Source organism: Lipophrys pholis (assembly GCF_963383615.2).
Source record: "Lipophrys pholis genome assembly, chromosome: 8".
Taxonomy (NCBI): domain Eukaryota; kingdom Metazoa; phylum Chordata; class Actinopteri; order Blenniiformes; family Blenniidae; genus Lipophrys; species Lipophrys pholis.
In genome coordinates this window covers 3280226-3294894 of record NC_137630.1, presented here as the reverse complement: position 1 = coordinate 3294894, position 14669 = coordinate 3280226, and the positions used below count along the sequence as shown (strand labels likewise).

The window sequence follows — 14669 nt, the reverse complement described above, 5'->3', positions numbered from 1 at the left end:
GCACCATCTAGTGGGCAGTACGAACTTAACACAATATGTTACATCTCCCTTCTTAAAAGAAAAACAATTGTTCTACACAAATTAAATATGTAAACCTGACCCAGGATGTCCCGGAAACACAAATAATACACCAGCTGACAGAATACGGTGTATACGGAGAATTTAAGTAACGCAGGAACATCTGAACCTCGTGGAGCATGTCCTTTGGGTAAGTGCAATAGACAATTTAACTTGAGCAAATAGCTGGGATGACGGGTACAAAACCGAAATAGCATGCACAGGTAAGTATAATACTACCAATGTAAATAATCCCAGTATAGATCACAGGTAACAAATATTCTCATGAACAGGTATGTGCACCTTTCAACAACATAAATAAGGGAAACAAATCACTGTCAACTAACAACAGAAGTTTACAAAGGTTACAGGTCAAGGAGCTGTCTTGGCTTGATGACACGACCTGATGGAGTTGTGTAACCAGGTGGATTAATGTTCAGGTCTGGAGATTTTGCAGGTTGAGGCTGAGAAACTGGAATGTTGATGAAGGTGGGCTCCGGTGACTGGATGATCTCTTCTGCTGCAGCATCACCTCTGTCCTCTCTGAGATGTCGGCGGTTGCGTCGGTAGATCTGACCTGTGCTGGTGGTGATGAGGTAGCTCCTGTGAGTGTTTGCAGGGCGTGTCACCATTGCTGGTTTCCAGGAACCATCCTGCTGGCGGAACCGGATAGGTCTACCTGGGGGTAGCTGAGGTAGAGGTCTGGCTGTCCTGTTGAAGTAGGTTTGCTGGCGTTGCTGGCAGGCTTCTCTCCTCTCGATGTCTGTTGGCAAGCAATTTGTGGCTGCAGGTGTTTGGCTGTTGCAGGAGGATGGAACGAAGCCCCCGGCTCATGAGCAGCTGTGCCGGGGATTTCAGGTTGTCTACTGGAGTGTTTCGTTATTCTAGTAGACTCAGGTAGGGGTCTTTATGTTCAGCTTTAGCTTTGTCCAGTATGCTCTTGGCTGTCTGGACAGTCTTCTCTACAAGGCCGTTGCTCTGCGGGTAATAGGGGCTGGTTGTGGTGTGGGTGAAACCCCATGTCTCTCCAAAACGTTGGAACTCACTTGAGCTGTAGCACGGACCGTTGTCGCTGATCACCGTCTCAGCAATTCCATGCCTGGCCATGATGGACTTGAGTTTGGTGATCACAGCTGCTGCATTACAGCTGTATAGTCTTTCCAGCTCAAAGAACCTGCTGTAGTAATCTACGATGATGATGTAGTCTGTGGAGTTCCAAGTGAATAGATCGGTGCCTATCACCTGCCACGGTCTTTCTGGTATTGCATGTGGTAGCAGGGGCTCTTTAGGGTTTGCGCTGCGTCTCTCCTGACATATGCTGCAGGCTCCTACTGCAGCCTCTATTTGCTTACTATAGACTTCCATGACAGCGTATCAGCCACTGGGATGTCTTTCCCTGGCCGGTGGATGATGCTGATATTGTACTTCTGTAGCTGTAATATCATCCTCTGCAATCGTGGTGGTGCCACCGCCAGTGGTTTTCTGAGTATTGCTTCTAATGGCTTGTGGTCTGATTCTACAGTTACTTGTCTACAGTTACTTGTCGCCCATTCATGTACTCATGGAAACGCTTACAACCAAAGAGTACAGCATAGAGCTCTTTCTCTATCTGAGCATAGTTCTGTTCGTTGCTGGTGAGTGACTTGGACGCATAAGCAACTGGCCTGCCGTCTTGCAACATTTAGAAGCATCTACTTGGAGCCGCAGCTCTTTCTGGGGGTCAAAGTAAGAGAGAACTGTGCCTGGCTGCCGGGTTAACAGCTCTTTCATTTGTTGGTAGGATCTGTCATGGTTGGCATCCCACACAAACTCACTGTCCTGTTTCAGCAATTGTTGCAGTGGCGCATTGATCTCTGACAGGTGGGGAGCAAACCTTGCCAAATAAAACGAATAATTTCTAACTCGGCCTTGTTCTGTGGTGGCTCCATCTCTTGGACTGCCTGCACTTTGTTTGGGTCCGGTTTCAACCCTTCATGCGACAGTATGTGACCAAAATAACTGACCTCTGTTACACAGATGGTGCATTTGTCAGGGTTTAGCCTCACGCCCCTCTCTCTGCTGCGCTGTAGCATGGCTCTCAGGTTTCAGTCGTGGTCCTGCTTGGTCCTCCCAAAGACCAGTATGTCGTCAACGATGGCTGCCACGCCGCTGAGGCCTTCATAGGTCTCGTCCACACGTCGCTGGAACTCGTCTTGTGCGGAGATTATGCCGAATGGCAGCCTGAGGAAGCGGTACCTGCCAAACATTGTATTAAATGTTGTTAGCATTGATGACTCATGGCTCAGCTTAATGGCCCAATAGCCTGACCTGGGGTCTAGGACGCTAAAGTATCTTGCTCCAGCAAGCTTTGTGGTGACATCCTCTAAAGTGGGTACACTAAACCAGTATGGTAACTGGAGCATCCTGCAGCGACGTGCCATCCCATCCAGTTTTCGTTTAGTTGGACCATCATTTATTTTTCAACAGGACAATGAACCCAAACACACATCTACAGTGATAGTCTTGCTCCACATGACCTGGCCTCCACAGTCGCCTGCGAGATGGTTTGGGATGAGATAAACCGTACTGTGAAGGCCAAAGGGCCAACAAGCACTCAGCAGGTCTGGGACTGTGTGTGTGTGTGTGTGTGTGTGTGTGTGTGTGTGTGTGTGTGTGTGTGTGTGTGTGTGTGTGTGTGTGTGTGTGTGTGTGTGTGTGTGTGTGTGTGTGTGTGTGTGTGTGTGTGTGTGTGTGTGTGTGTGTGTGTGTGTGTGTGTGTGTGTGTGTGTGTGTGTGTGTGTGTGTGTGTGTGTGTGTGTGTGTGTGTGTGTGTGTGTGTGTGTGTGTGTGTGTGTGTGTGTGTGTGTGTGATTATTGTTATTAGAAGGGTTTGATTCAAAATTCCATTTTCTCTGATTTTTAGGTAGAGATTTGTGTCATTTTCAAGATAGAAAGCTCATCTTGGGTTTAAATTGAAGCTCGTGAACTCAGGAAGTTTTTTATATACATACAGTGGCATGTTCAATAAAGTGCTTGAAGATAATCCCTTTTGATGAGAACTTGTCAGGTAGAGAGACATTTCTTTTTGTCTTTCTGTATATGTCCAGGATGATATTTTAAAATAGAAAGTGAGCATGCCCCAAAATCTTATTTTGCTAGTTTTCTCTATGCCAGGATACTCCATGCAAATTTTTATGTTTATATGACAATCTATGTAGTTGCACTACCTTAATATTCACATTTACATAATTTCACCAGAAACATTTCTCTAAAAGGAGGTTTTCTGGTCCCTGAGACCAAACGGCCCCGAGTTGGGAGTGGTCGGCATCAACTTGTGATGGCCCAGTGTTTAGGTTAACTGGAAATAATAGTGAAAAATAGGGAGAAAAAAACAGTGGTGGACCTGGCTCCCAGACTAACTGTCTTATTTACACAATCAACTTTCGCAACATACATATTGTGAAAAACTGAATGAGCCGCAATAAATGTGAAGTGTCCATGCAATGTGCATCCGAGCTCTGCATGTCGGAGCTCGACTGACCCAGATTATGTTTGCAACCGATCGTATTTCACTTCATTATTTCAACTCCACGTCATGTGGTGACAACAGGACAGAAATCCAAAACAACTAAAAATACCCCAGTTGTCTAACTTCTCCTGAAACGTCCAGACTGGGCTTAGAAGATCCAAGAAGAGAAAGAGCACTGTTATTACAAAGCACAGACATGTTTCATACCACGTGGGCCCCAGGAACACACCGAAGAACACCCTGCTTGGATTGTCCAGCTGCTTCAGACTGTTTTTCTGTCTGCTCAGGTCTGTTTGTGGGGAAAGAGGGTCCCATGATCCACAGTGGAGCCATTGTGGGAGCTGGACTTCCTCAGGTACACCTGCTCATCCTTCACTCACTAAACACTGACTTTATTCTTCCATTTAACAGTGAAACTCAGAGAATCGTCTCTGAAGACAGAGGAAAGCCTGGTGGTTTCATGGCTGCCCTCATTCTGAGCAGATTACAGGGATTATTTACGATTGTGTAGTATTAAGCTGTGATGATGGTTAAGATGGTCAGCTTCTTGCTCTTCATTGAACATGGTGGTAAACCTTGGACTCTCACCAGTCTGTTTCTGCCACAGCTGAAGTCGGTCCAACTGAATATAAAGGTCACCTTATGCTAAATGTTGATGTGGAGGTTAACTATGTGGAGTTAAATGCACTGGACCTTCTTTATGTGAGTGGGTGAGATCTTGACAAACGTACCACCCACAGACTTGATAACCTGATGGAAGTGATTGGCTGAAACTCCCATCCTGATCTGACTCGGAGCACTTTTAATCAATTTTTTGCGGCCTGGCTGGCTCAGGTTACTGTTGGAAGTGGTGGATGTAGGAGGAAAACCTGAGTGCCATGACAACCTTCACATTTAAACGTAGTTTTTTTTGTTGTTGTGGTGCAGAGCATACGTTATAAAAATGTCTACATTTTCACAAAACCCAACAATTACTACAGAAATCTCAACAAAAAGCCAATTTGAATGAAACTGTCTGGCGCAAAATACAATGAAATATTCAAGAAAGCTCCTGTAGCTGTCTGCTTGGTGGTTTGGCAGCTGCTTTGGAGCCTCCTGCGGGCGGGTTTTGGCCCATGGGCCTCACGTTTGACACTCGAGCTGTGGCTCAAAATGAAAGTTCAGTCTGAGTTTTTTCTGGTAGAAAAGAAAGTAAATGTGTTTGAATGACATCTGAGTAAATGTATGTGCAAGCGGTGTGTACTATATTCATGTCTTTGACTTGCTGAAGTCCTTTTTATTTTCCTTCCTCTCAGTTTCAGAGCATCACCTTCAAGAGCATCAAATTCAATTTTCCATACTTTCGAAGTGACAGGTATGGCAGTCAGGATGAAGGTTGTGCTGTTATTACATCTTATTTCATGTTGAAAGGTCTTTCTAATTTTATCTTTCTCCTGTGATGTTAATTTGCTGACAAAAACTTGAACAAATAAAGGTCAATGTACTTTTGATTTTGCACTGTGAGCATATTTCATATCTCAACTTCTTCTTCTTCCATTTCTTCTTCTCCTCCCCCTTGTCCTTCAGGGACAAGCGAGACTTTGTGTCAGCCGGAGCAGCTGCAGGAGTGGCTGCAGCCTTCGGTGCACCGATTGGAGGAACCCTCTTCAGTCTGGAGGAAGGTTCCTCCTTCTGGAACCAGGCGCTGACCTGGAAAGTGGTATGGAATGTTTAGACTGGGGAAATAGTAACATTGGAACTATGTAAATAGTAATGCTATGACGCCCCTCCGCCGCCGAGAGCTCGGGAACACTCGCTAGGAAGGGTGGTGGTGGTGGTGGTGGTGGCGGCAGTACAAGGCAGTCACTTCCAAAACTGAACTCGGCTTTATTTCCACTATTGCTTGATAATCGCAGGATACGAATCCCTGTGAGCGAGCGAGCTCTGAACGGGTCGCGAACAACAACACACGGAACTTTAGACATAGAGCTATAGACACAGAACTACTTCATAGAGCTACACACAAAAGAGACTTCCCTGGGGGGGGTAGGGGGATGGGTGGGGGACAACATACAATACCCTTGTTCGTGCTACATATATTATTTACAGTAGTCACACTGATCCAAATACTTTCCAACTGTTATTAGATTAAACCAGCCTGAGCAGCTCTATCTAGACAGTAAGATGATTTCTTAGATTAAACCAGCCTGAGCAGCTCTATCTAGACAGTAAGATGATTTCTTAGATTAAACCAGCCTGAGCAGCTCTATCTAGACAGTAACATGATTTTCAAGCAGGAACATTAGAAGCAACAACAAAAGAAAAACATGATTTTGATAGTTGAACGAATGATGGCAGAAAACAAGGGACATCAGTAACATATCTCATTGACGAGGAGTAGAAACCATGTTTTGACCATGTTTAGTAGGTCAAATTTCAGCTCAAACCCGCGTAAAGGAGACGGCTACATCCAGCATTCGGAACTTTGATGGCTAATAAAAAAAAATGCTGGATTAGTCAAAAAGTTTAACAGAATTATTGAGCAGGAGCGTCTCCTCTATCGTTTCATAGTATTTTGAAGGCGATACGATATTGGCCCTCAGAGGAGCTTTAAACTGGGCGAGGAGGCGGATTTGCTGTTCAAAACTTTGACGGCTGATAAAAACAAAACCGCTCGAAGACTGAAAATGATATTCGGGATTAATGAGCAGGAGAGTCTCCTCTGTCATTTAGTAGGCTTTTGATTGATATTCCTGCTCAGAGTAGCTAGCGTATGCAAATCTTATTTTGAATAGGAAAATTGCGGACTTCCTGTTGGATTTAGGTCGGGGTACCAGTATGTGATTTGTAGGGCTCCATTTAATTTAATTTTATTTATTTATTTATTTCAAACGAATGAACAATTTAAAATTAGATGTAACAAATGGGAAAGAAAAGGATGAGGATCAGCCGCACTGGCACAATTTAAAAAGAACAAAAAAAGTACATATATAGGCTGTACATGACTATAAGCTGCAGGTGTCCACGTTGTAACAGGGCAGGAACTTCACTGCGGGAAAATGGGGGGGGGGGGGGGGGGGTGAGAGAGAGAGAGAGAGAGAGAGAGAGAGAGAGAGAGAGAGAGAGAGAGAGAGAGAGAGAGAGAGAGAGAGAGAGAGAGAGAGAGAGAGAGAGAGAGAGAGAGAGAGAGAGAGAGAGAGAGAGAGAGAGAGAGAGAGAGAGAGAGAGAGAGGAGATTTGTCAGCCATGGAATCCAACAGGGCGGCTTTATGTGATGCACCTGAACGCATCACTCACGACCGTTTCCGGACCACGGAAAGCAGCACAAGACGAGGTCATGAAGAGAATATAACTTTTAGGGCAAGTTTTGGAGAAGCAGAGGTGCTCAACACAGCATGTATCAACATGTGGAAGTAGAATTTGGTGGCATGAAGCCCGTTAACCCATAAAAATCCTTAAATTATCCACGTCATTTTATAAGCCACAGGGTTCAAAGTGTGAAAAAAGTAGCGGCTTACAGTTCAGAAATGATGGTAGTTTAATTGTTGGAAAATTATTTCATTATTGTCTTTATTACATTTGAATGGCCAAAGTTATCACATTATTGGTTAATACATACACACGTTGTGGTTTTCAAACGGGGTGTTATTCATTGTAACTTTGCTTTGTAGGCACTTTGCTCTCCATCCAATCTTTCTGTTGGAGTCGTATTAAGATACTCTTGTTTGTATGTTTTGTCAGTCATGCATGTATTCTGAGTTAATCACAAACTGAAAGTACTGTGTACTTGTGTGAGCGTGAAACTCAGTGTTTGTAATCTTAAATCATTATCTCTATGTGCTGAGAAAAACAAAGTTAGATGTACCCTCAGCTTTAATCGGTACACTGTAAAATGTTTAAAATGGGTCCTTCATTTCTCAGTTTTATCTCCAGCATCTTGTTTTGATGGCATCTCACTCTGTGGGGGTGAGCGCTGTTTGAATCTGTCTGTTTTATCTCCTGTTTCAGCTCTTCTGCTCCATGTCAGCCACTTTTACCCTCAACTTCTTCCGCTCGGGGATCAGCTTCAATAAGTGGGGCTCCTTCCAGCTGCCCGGCCTGCTCAACTTTGGAGAGTTTAAAGTAAATGGGGTTTTTACAGTTTTTTTCACTTCAGCACGTTTGTGTTTCTGCATCCCTCTGATTTACTTTGTTCTGCTTCATGAGTTACTCTAGTACTTTTTGCAGCAGTCTGATTAGAGGCCTGTACTACGAACCCTGATCAACATACCCAGGATATCTCTGTTTCCTGGGTTGACTTATCCAGACACACGTGATCCTGATCAGCGTTACTCTGAAGCAGGTTCTCAACTCTCTGGTTCAACTCAGACCGACGTGTGTCTTCACATGAAAGGGGCGGAGTTTGCAGCGTCTGACCAATCACACACAGGGAGAAACTCTGCAGAGCAGTTTACAGATTACTGAAGGAGCAGTTATTCTCTGAGATTATGAAGAATTAAAACACATCCAGCAGCTAGAAGCAACACTGCTGCTGCAGCCAAAGCCAGAACCTTCCTGACTTGTTAATGCGTTATTTCTTGAGATTAATTCATGGGACAATAGAAACAGACGGCACTGTGATCACTCAGTTTCACTTTATTCCAGCAGAAACGTGTCGGGCTGAACTTCCTAACTAATCTTCTTTTAGTTTAGATTTTCCATCCAGTTGTTTTGAGGCTGAATTTCTCTTGTGTTTTGTGTTGGAATATTAATTCATCACCGTGACGACACGAGTAGTTCTGCGTTCTATAAATTCATGTTTCTGCAGTTCTGTCAGGTGTGATTATTAACCTCATTATTACAGATCAACCCTTGTGGAGATAAACTGACTTGGAACAAGTCAAGAATAAAAACATCCTTCAAAGCCTCAGAGACCAGGATTTATTTCATTATGTGAAAAAGATCACTCTGAATTAATTTCTCCTCTCCGCTCAGCTCAGCTCAGCGCTGAACCCGTGTACCAATCACCATCATCTAAGAATGGGCAGGTCATTCTCCAGGAGATAGTTTTGGTCAGGAGGCGGAGCTCTGACTGCTTATCGAGAACATAATCTGCTCCGGAGCCGGTTAGACATTCAGGATAACTTGCCCGGTGATTTATCTTGGTGAGAAGTGAGCGAGTGTCATAGTACGGAAAACCCAGGGTTAATCCTTGAAGTTATCTTGATAAGAGAAAACCCAGCGTCGTAGTACAGGCCTCTGATGTCAGTGAATAGTTTCCTGTTAATGTGAGAATATAATCTGAGTGGTGTGTGAGAATATAATCTGAGTGATGTGTGAGAATATAATCCGAGTGGTGTGTGCTGGCCCCTGTGGCTCCTCAGTGTTCGGATGGAAAAAAGAGCTGTCACCTGTGGACTGTGGTGGACCTGGCCTTCTTCGTCCTGATGGGGGTGGTGGGGGGTCTGCTGGGCGCGCTCTTCAACTGCATCAACAAGAGCATAGCCAAGTATCGCCTGCGACACATCCACCCCAAGGCCAAGTTCATCCGGTCAGTTCCTGCACTCAAACACAGCCGCCCGTCTTCACAGCCTCCCCTTGGGTCTGACTCTCTTCTTCTTCCAGACTTCTGGAGAGTCTCCTGATCACCATGGTCACAACTGTGGTGGTGTTTGCTGCTTCCATCCTTTTGGGTGAATGTCAGGAGCTTTCTTCTCCTTTAGCTCAGAACAGCACGGTAAGCAGAGCTGCCTTTTCATTATTCAGTACAGACTTCTTCAAAATTCTCCCTTTCTTATACTTAAACTCCAAGTGCTTAATGTTTTCTGTTGCTTGATGAAGGAACTGATGCTACTTTTAACCCTCCGTAGGTGCCTCACTAAAATAACTTTTCTTTAACTTATTTTTACATTTTCAAACATTAATTTCTTCAAATTTCCTGTTGAATTTCTGCAATGAGAATAACTCATCATGGTCACTTTGGAGGCTACAGAGATGTAGAAGTTACTGGATGAGGTCTCTTTCCTGATCAACACTTAATCAGAGTTGTGTTATGAAGTGCAGTCGCTGCTGCTGCTGCTGCTGCTGCTGCTGCTGCTGCCGCCGCCGCCAGTGGTGGTGGTGCTGCTGGTGGTGGTGGTGGTGGTGGTGCTGCTGCTGCTGCTGGTGGTGCTGCTGCTGGTGGTGCTGCCGCTGTTGGTGGTGCCGCTGGTGGTGCCACTGGTGGTGCTGCTGCTGGTTGTGCTGCTGGTGGTGCTGCTGGTGGTGCTGCTGTGTATCAGCTCAGAGTTACCATGTAATAATGTCAACATCTGGCTCCAGTAGAAAGTGATTGAATCCTACTTTCTAGACCTCGGGTCTGCAACCTGAACTTCTGGAGCCACGTGGGGCTCTTTGGTTCTTTTGTAGTGTGAACATTTTTCTTTAAATAAATTAGATTTCTAAAAAGGAAACAAAGCTTTAAAATAAAAAAAAGAAACAAGCAACTGCTTAGAAAAGAGATTAAATAAAATGTCCTACTTTCCTGTGGCATTGAGACTGTAACTCCTCCCTGTAAATAGTGTTTACTGTGTTTTAGTTAATTTCATCATTATGTATTTATATTGGTAACAGGTAAGCCTTGTACATATTAATATTAAAAATTACTTATTTGATTTTTATTCCGTCTTATTTGATGCTCAACTTTCTATTCATTCTGTGTGGAGCAAAGTTAAAGGAATTTCTTTGATTAATTAAGTATTTCTATTCTATTCTATTCTATTCGATTCTATTCTATTCTATTCTATTCTGAAAATGCTGGAAAAGAAGGATGAAACCACCAACATCAAGTACAAAAACATCTGAAACTGTAATGAAATGTTCACCATCCTGAATTATAATTGAAACTTCATAAAAGCAACAGAAGATACCGTTTCTGTACGTGTTTCAAAACTACTGTATATATTAAACTTTAGAAACTGTGTTAGACTCATTTTAAAGCTTAAGCATGTTTTGCAGCTCCAGGTCAATTGCTGCTGCTGGAAAAACACAAAACTGTCTCTTTGGTCCTGAAAGTTGCAGATCCCTGTTCCAGATCATTAGTGAAACACAATTCACCTGCACGTCATTATTCTCATAACTAAGATGAATATTTTACAGTCTAATATTGTGTTTTCCAAAACAGAAGCACAAACAAATCTGTAGCCAGGCTGAGTGAAGCGTCACATCATGCATTAGTTCTGATCCTGATTCTGTACAAGACCCTCCTCTCCCTTTGTCTGAACCACCAACAGTCTTTTAAATCTTTTTTTTTTGCACATACATGGATCTGAAAAATGTATTTCCACATTGGGCATAAAACTGAGAAAAAGGGAAATCAACTGTTATTGGAAAGGTTTAGCCTCACCAATAACACATTAACAAGTGACCATTTTTTTCTTTTTAAAGTGTCGATTTGACAGTTTGAATGTAAATCTCTTCATGGTGTTAATATTATCAATACACTCCTTGAACATAAATGGATATTTTTAAAGATTTTTTGTGGTCGAAGCCTTTTTGCTTCCCAACATAAAACCGTCAGCATGTGTTCGTCCTGCTTTGTTTAGTCACGAGTTTCTAAGTCACAACAATACTGACGTTACTCTTAATGAATTCATACTTATAAGGGGATTTCTTTTTGAAAGGTTCCCTCTGGATGCTGTGGACATCTCATTGCCTCCTCTTGCTTCCACCTTGTTTTAACATTCAGAATGTGGTCACATGCCTAAATATAGTCCAGATCTTATTCAATTGATCATTTATCAATTATTTTAGAAAAAGTTTTATGCTTTGAGTTTTACAGTTTGTGTGTGTGCAGCGTGTGTGAGGGGCACCACATTGAACCAGGCCGAGCCAGAATTCAGAGTCTGACTTTGTCAGCGCGACCTGGAAAGGATTAACAACACGTGTTAATCTATCCTGAACCCTCCAAATAGGCCAGTCCTTGTTTTAGAAGCACTGCCTGTGACATTTAGAATCTTCAGTACAAAGTGTTTCACATTAACACGACCATAACACACCGATAATAGAAATAAACCAAAAACATTAATTCTGAGTAATTTTCACAACCTTTGTTCGTTATTTTTCTTCTTCTTTGTCACATCAGCCTGATTATTTGATTTTATGTCGTCATTGTTGGAATGATTTTCCACTAAGGCTGTACGACACAGTTCACATGCCTTCCCTTCAGTCTCTACATTTAATAATATGTGTGTGTGTGTTGTCTCTTGCCTATATTCTGCTTTCAGCCAACCAGCAGTGAAGACATTAATTCTACCATTCGTCAATACTTCTGCTCCAACAAGACCTACAATGACATGGCGACGCTCTTCTTCAACCCGCAGGAGGCTGCAATTCACCAACTATTCCACCAGGACGGTCAGATTACAACATATTACTCTGATTACTTTATCTGCTTTATATAAACAAGGATTACAGTTCCGTCCATCTCAGACCTTTAACGGCGCCAAACGAGCATGCAGACATTTTAGAGCCTCAGATCAACCAAATGAGCTTGTTAGGAGCGATCTGGGGAACCCAGTGACGAAAAGAAGAACTGAAACCTGGTGATCTTCTCATGTTGAGGCGAGGATGTTACCCGCTGCACCACAGAGCAGCTTCCCAGGGTTTAAAGAGGTCTGACGCCTCATCCGCAGTTGGTTTTCCTAAATTATCTCCTTTTGGATCATAAAATGACGTTAAAAGTAAAATCCATGTTTTAAATTCATTGCGTCACATGAAGCTGCTTTTTAATTCTTTTTTTTTTCTTTTAAAAGAACATTTTAGTGAAACTAGTGACACCTTTATATATTCAAACATTCAGATTAATCTGACCGACAACAGATAGCTGAAATTATTTGATAAGACGTTGTTCTGCACAAACTTGGTGTATAATTGTTCACTTTTACTTTCTCTTTAAAATGCTTCCCGCTCTAATGCTGCTTAAACTCACCATCCATCCATCCATCCATCCATCCATCCATCCATCCATCCATCCATCCATCCATCCATCCATCCATCCATCCATCCATCCGTATGGGGTTGCTGTTGCAGCACAGAGCCAGACCAAACCAGAGATACAGTATGTCATTCAAGGAAAGGCAAATTTATTTATAGAGCAACATCGACCTTACGCGATTCACAGAAAAAAGAGACATATTAACAAATACATTTCAAAAATTAATCCACAATTAATTTTAAGGAGCAATTGTCAAGTCAATCACTGTTCAAATGGGAGTTTAAGGGATTAAAAATAAGTAAAGTCTATTGTTTATTTGAAAGCCTGTGCAAATAATAAGGTGTTAGGTCCTGATTTAAAAGAAGTGAGTGTGTCAGCAGTCTTCAGGTGTTCAGGAAGTTTGTTCCACAGGTGAGGAGGTAGGAACTAAAAGCTGCTTCACCTTGTTTCTTCTGACTGTAGGAACAGTGAGTAAACCTCTTCCTGAGGACCTCAACAGTCTGGATGTTTCATATTCTACTAGTGAATCGGAGACGTATTGAGGCCTGAGACCATTCTCAGGTTTATAGATCAGAAGCAAGATTTTGAAGTCAATCCTTTGACACACAGGCAGCCAGTGCAGAGATTGGAGCATGGATGTAACGTGGTCCACCCCCTTTGTGTTGGTGTAACGTGCTCCACCCTCTTTGTGTTGGTGTAACGTGCTCCACCCTCTTTGTGTTGGAGAGGACATGAACAAGTTTCTCCAAACCTGGTTGGGTCAGAAATCCTTTAATTCTAGCAATATTTTTCAGATGGTAGTCACCTGATTTTGTTATTGTATTAATGTGGCTTTAACATTGAGCTCAGTGTTCTCTGTGTTTAGCTGTAGAGAGTTCTGACACAGTCACTCAATTATTTCCTTTCTGCACTTAATCAGCAGGTATGAGGGACTGTGGTCATTCACATAGAGCTGCGTGTCATCTGCATCACTATGACAGGAGATGTAATCTTCCATGTTCTGAGCCAGCGGGAGCATGTAGATGCACAAGTTGTTTTCATTTGCTCAGATTCATAATCAACACAGAACAGTCACAGTCTTGCAAGTAAGATTTAAACCAACTTCGTGCAGTGCCAGAAACGAAAACATGAAAGGATGTTCCCGTCAACAAAAGTATTTCTTTGAAAAGTTCTCTTGTAGAGGTATGGGAAATGTAGGAAAACAAAACAAAGATAAGCAAAAGCAAAGCAGGGAGCGAAGAGGTCCCACGTCTGCACAATAATTACTCCGGAAGCAGGATGTTCACCAAAAAAAGAGACTGTACATACGCAGATGATAATAAGCCTGTGTTGTTGTCCCCTCAGGTATCTTCAGCCCGGTCACCTTGTCCATCTTCTTCCTCCTGTACTTCTTGTTGGCGTGTTGGACGTACGGTGTGTCTGTCCCCAGTGGTCTCTTTGTCCCCTCGCTGCTGTGCGGAGCTGCGTTCGGACGTCTGGTTGCAAATATCCTCAAAGTGTAAGAGAAGAATTCTCCTCAAGCTTTCAACACTTTACCAACTCATACGACACGCAGGTAGAGATGCTGCCATGAGGAGTGTGGGGCGACACAATGAGTGATCAATGTCCTGGGCGGGCTCTGCAGGAATCTTCTTTGATTAGCTCAAATTATTATTCAGGTCCGAGCATCCTATTGGAACTCCTCAGAGGACTGTAAATGTACTTTCACAAACAAACCTGTCTTTGAGGGCCTAAATGTACACGAATAGTGGCAAAACTTTGAAAACACATCAGACCTGGTGGAAATACACGTGACTGGCAGAATGACTCAACAGCACCACCTATACAATACCCTTGTTACTGCTACATATATTATTTACAGTTCTCACACTGATCCAAATACTTTCCAACTGTTATTGGATTAAACCAGCCTGAGCAGCTCTATCTAGACAGTAAGACAATTTTCTAGATGAAACCAGCCTGAGCAGCTCTATCTAGACAGTAAGACGATTTTCTAGATGAAACCAGCCTGAGCAGCTCTATCTAGACAGTAAGACGATTTTCTAGATGAAACACGCCTGAGCAGCTCTATCTAGACAGTAAGACAATTTTCTAGATGAAACCAGCCTGAGCAGCTCTATCCAGACAAGTAAGACGATTTTCTAGATGAAACCAGCCTGAGCAGCTCTATCT

The 14669-nt window shown here is 43.0% G+C and overlaps 1 protein-coding gene across 1 annotated transcript in view; it reads left to right on the top strand.

Annotated features, from left to right (window-relative positions):
* Positions 1-14669, top strand: part of clcn6 (chloride channel 6) — a 39864-nt gene that overhangs the window by 9373 nt on the left and 15822 nt on the right. The window contains exons 8-15 of the mRNA XM_080469640.1: positions 3853-3920; positions 4861-4919; positions 5132-5264; positions 7553-7666; positions 8908-9074; positions 9149-9260; positions 11788-11917; positions 13842-13995. Of these exons, the coding sequence (XP_080325766.1) occupies positions 3853-3920; positions 4861-4919; positions 5132-5264; positions 7553-7666; positions 8908-9074; positions 9149-9260; positions 11788-11917; positions 13842-13995 (937 nt within the window). The remainder of the gene's footprint in view (positions 1-3852; positions 3921-4860; positions 4920-5131; positions 5265-7552; positions 7667-8907; positions 9075-9148; positions 9261-11787; positions 11918-13841; positions 13996-14669) is intronic.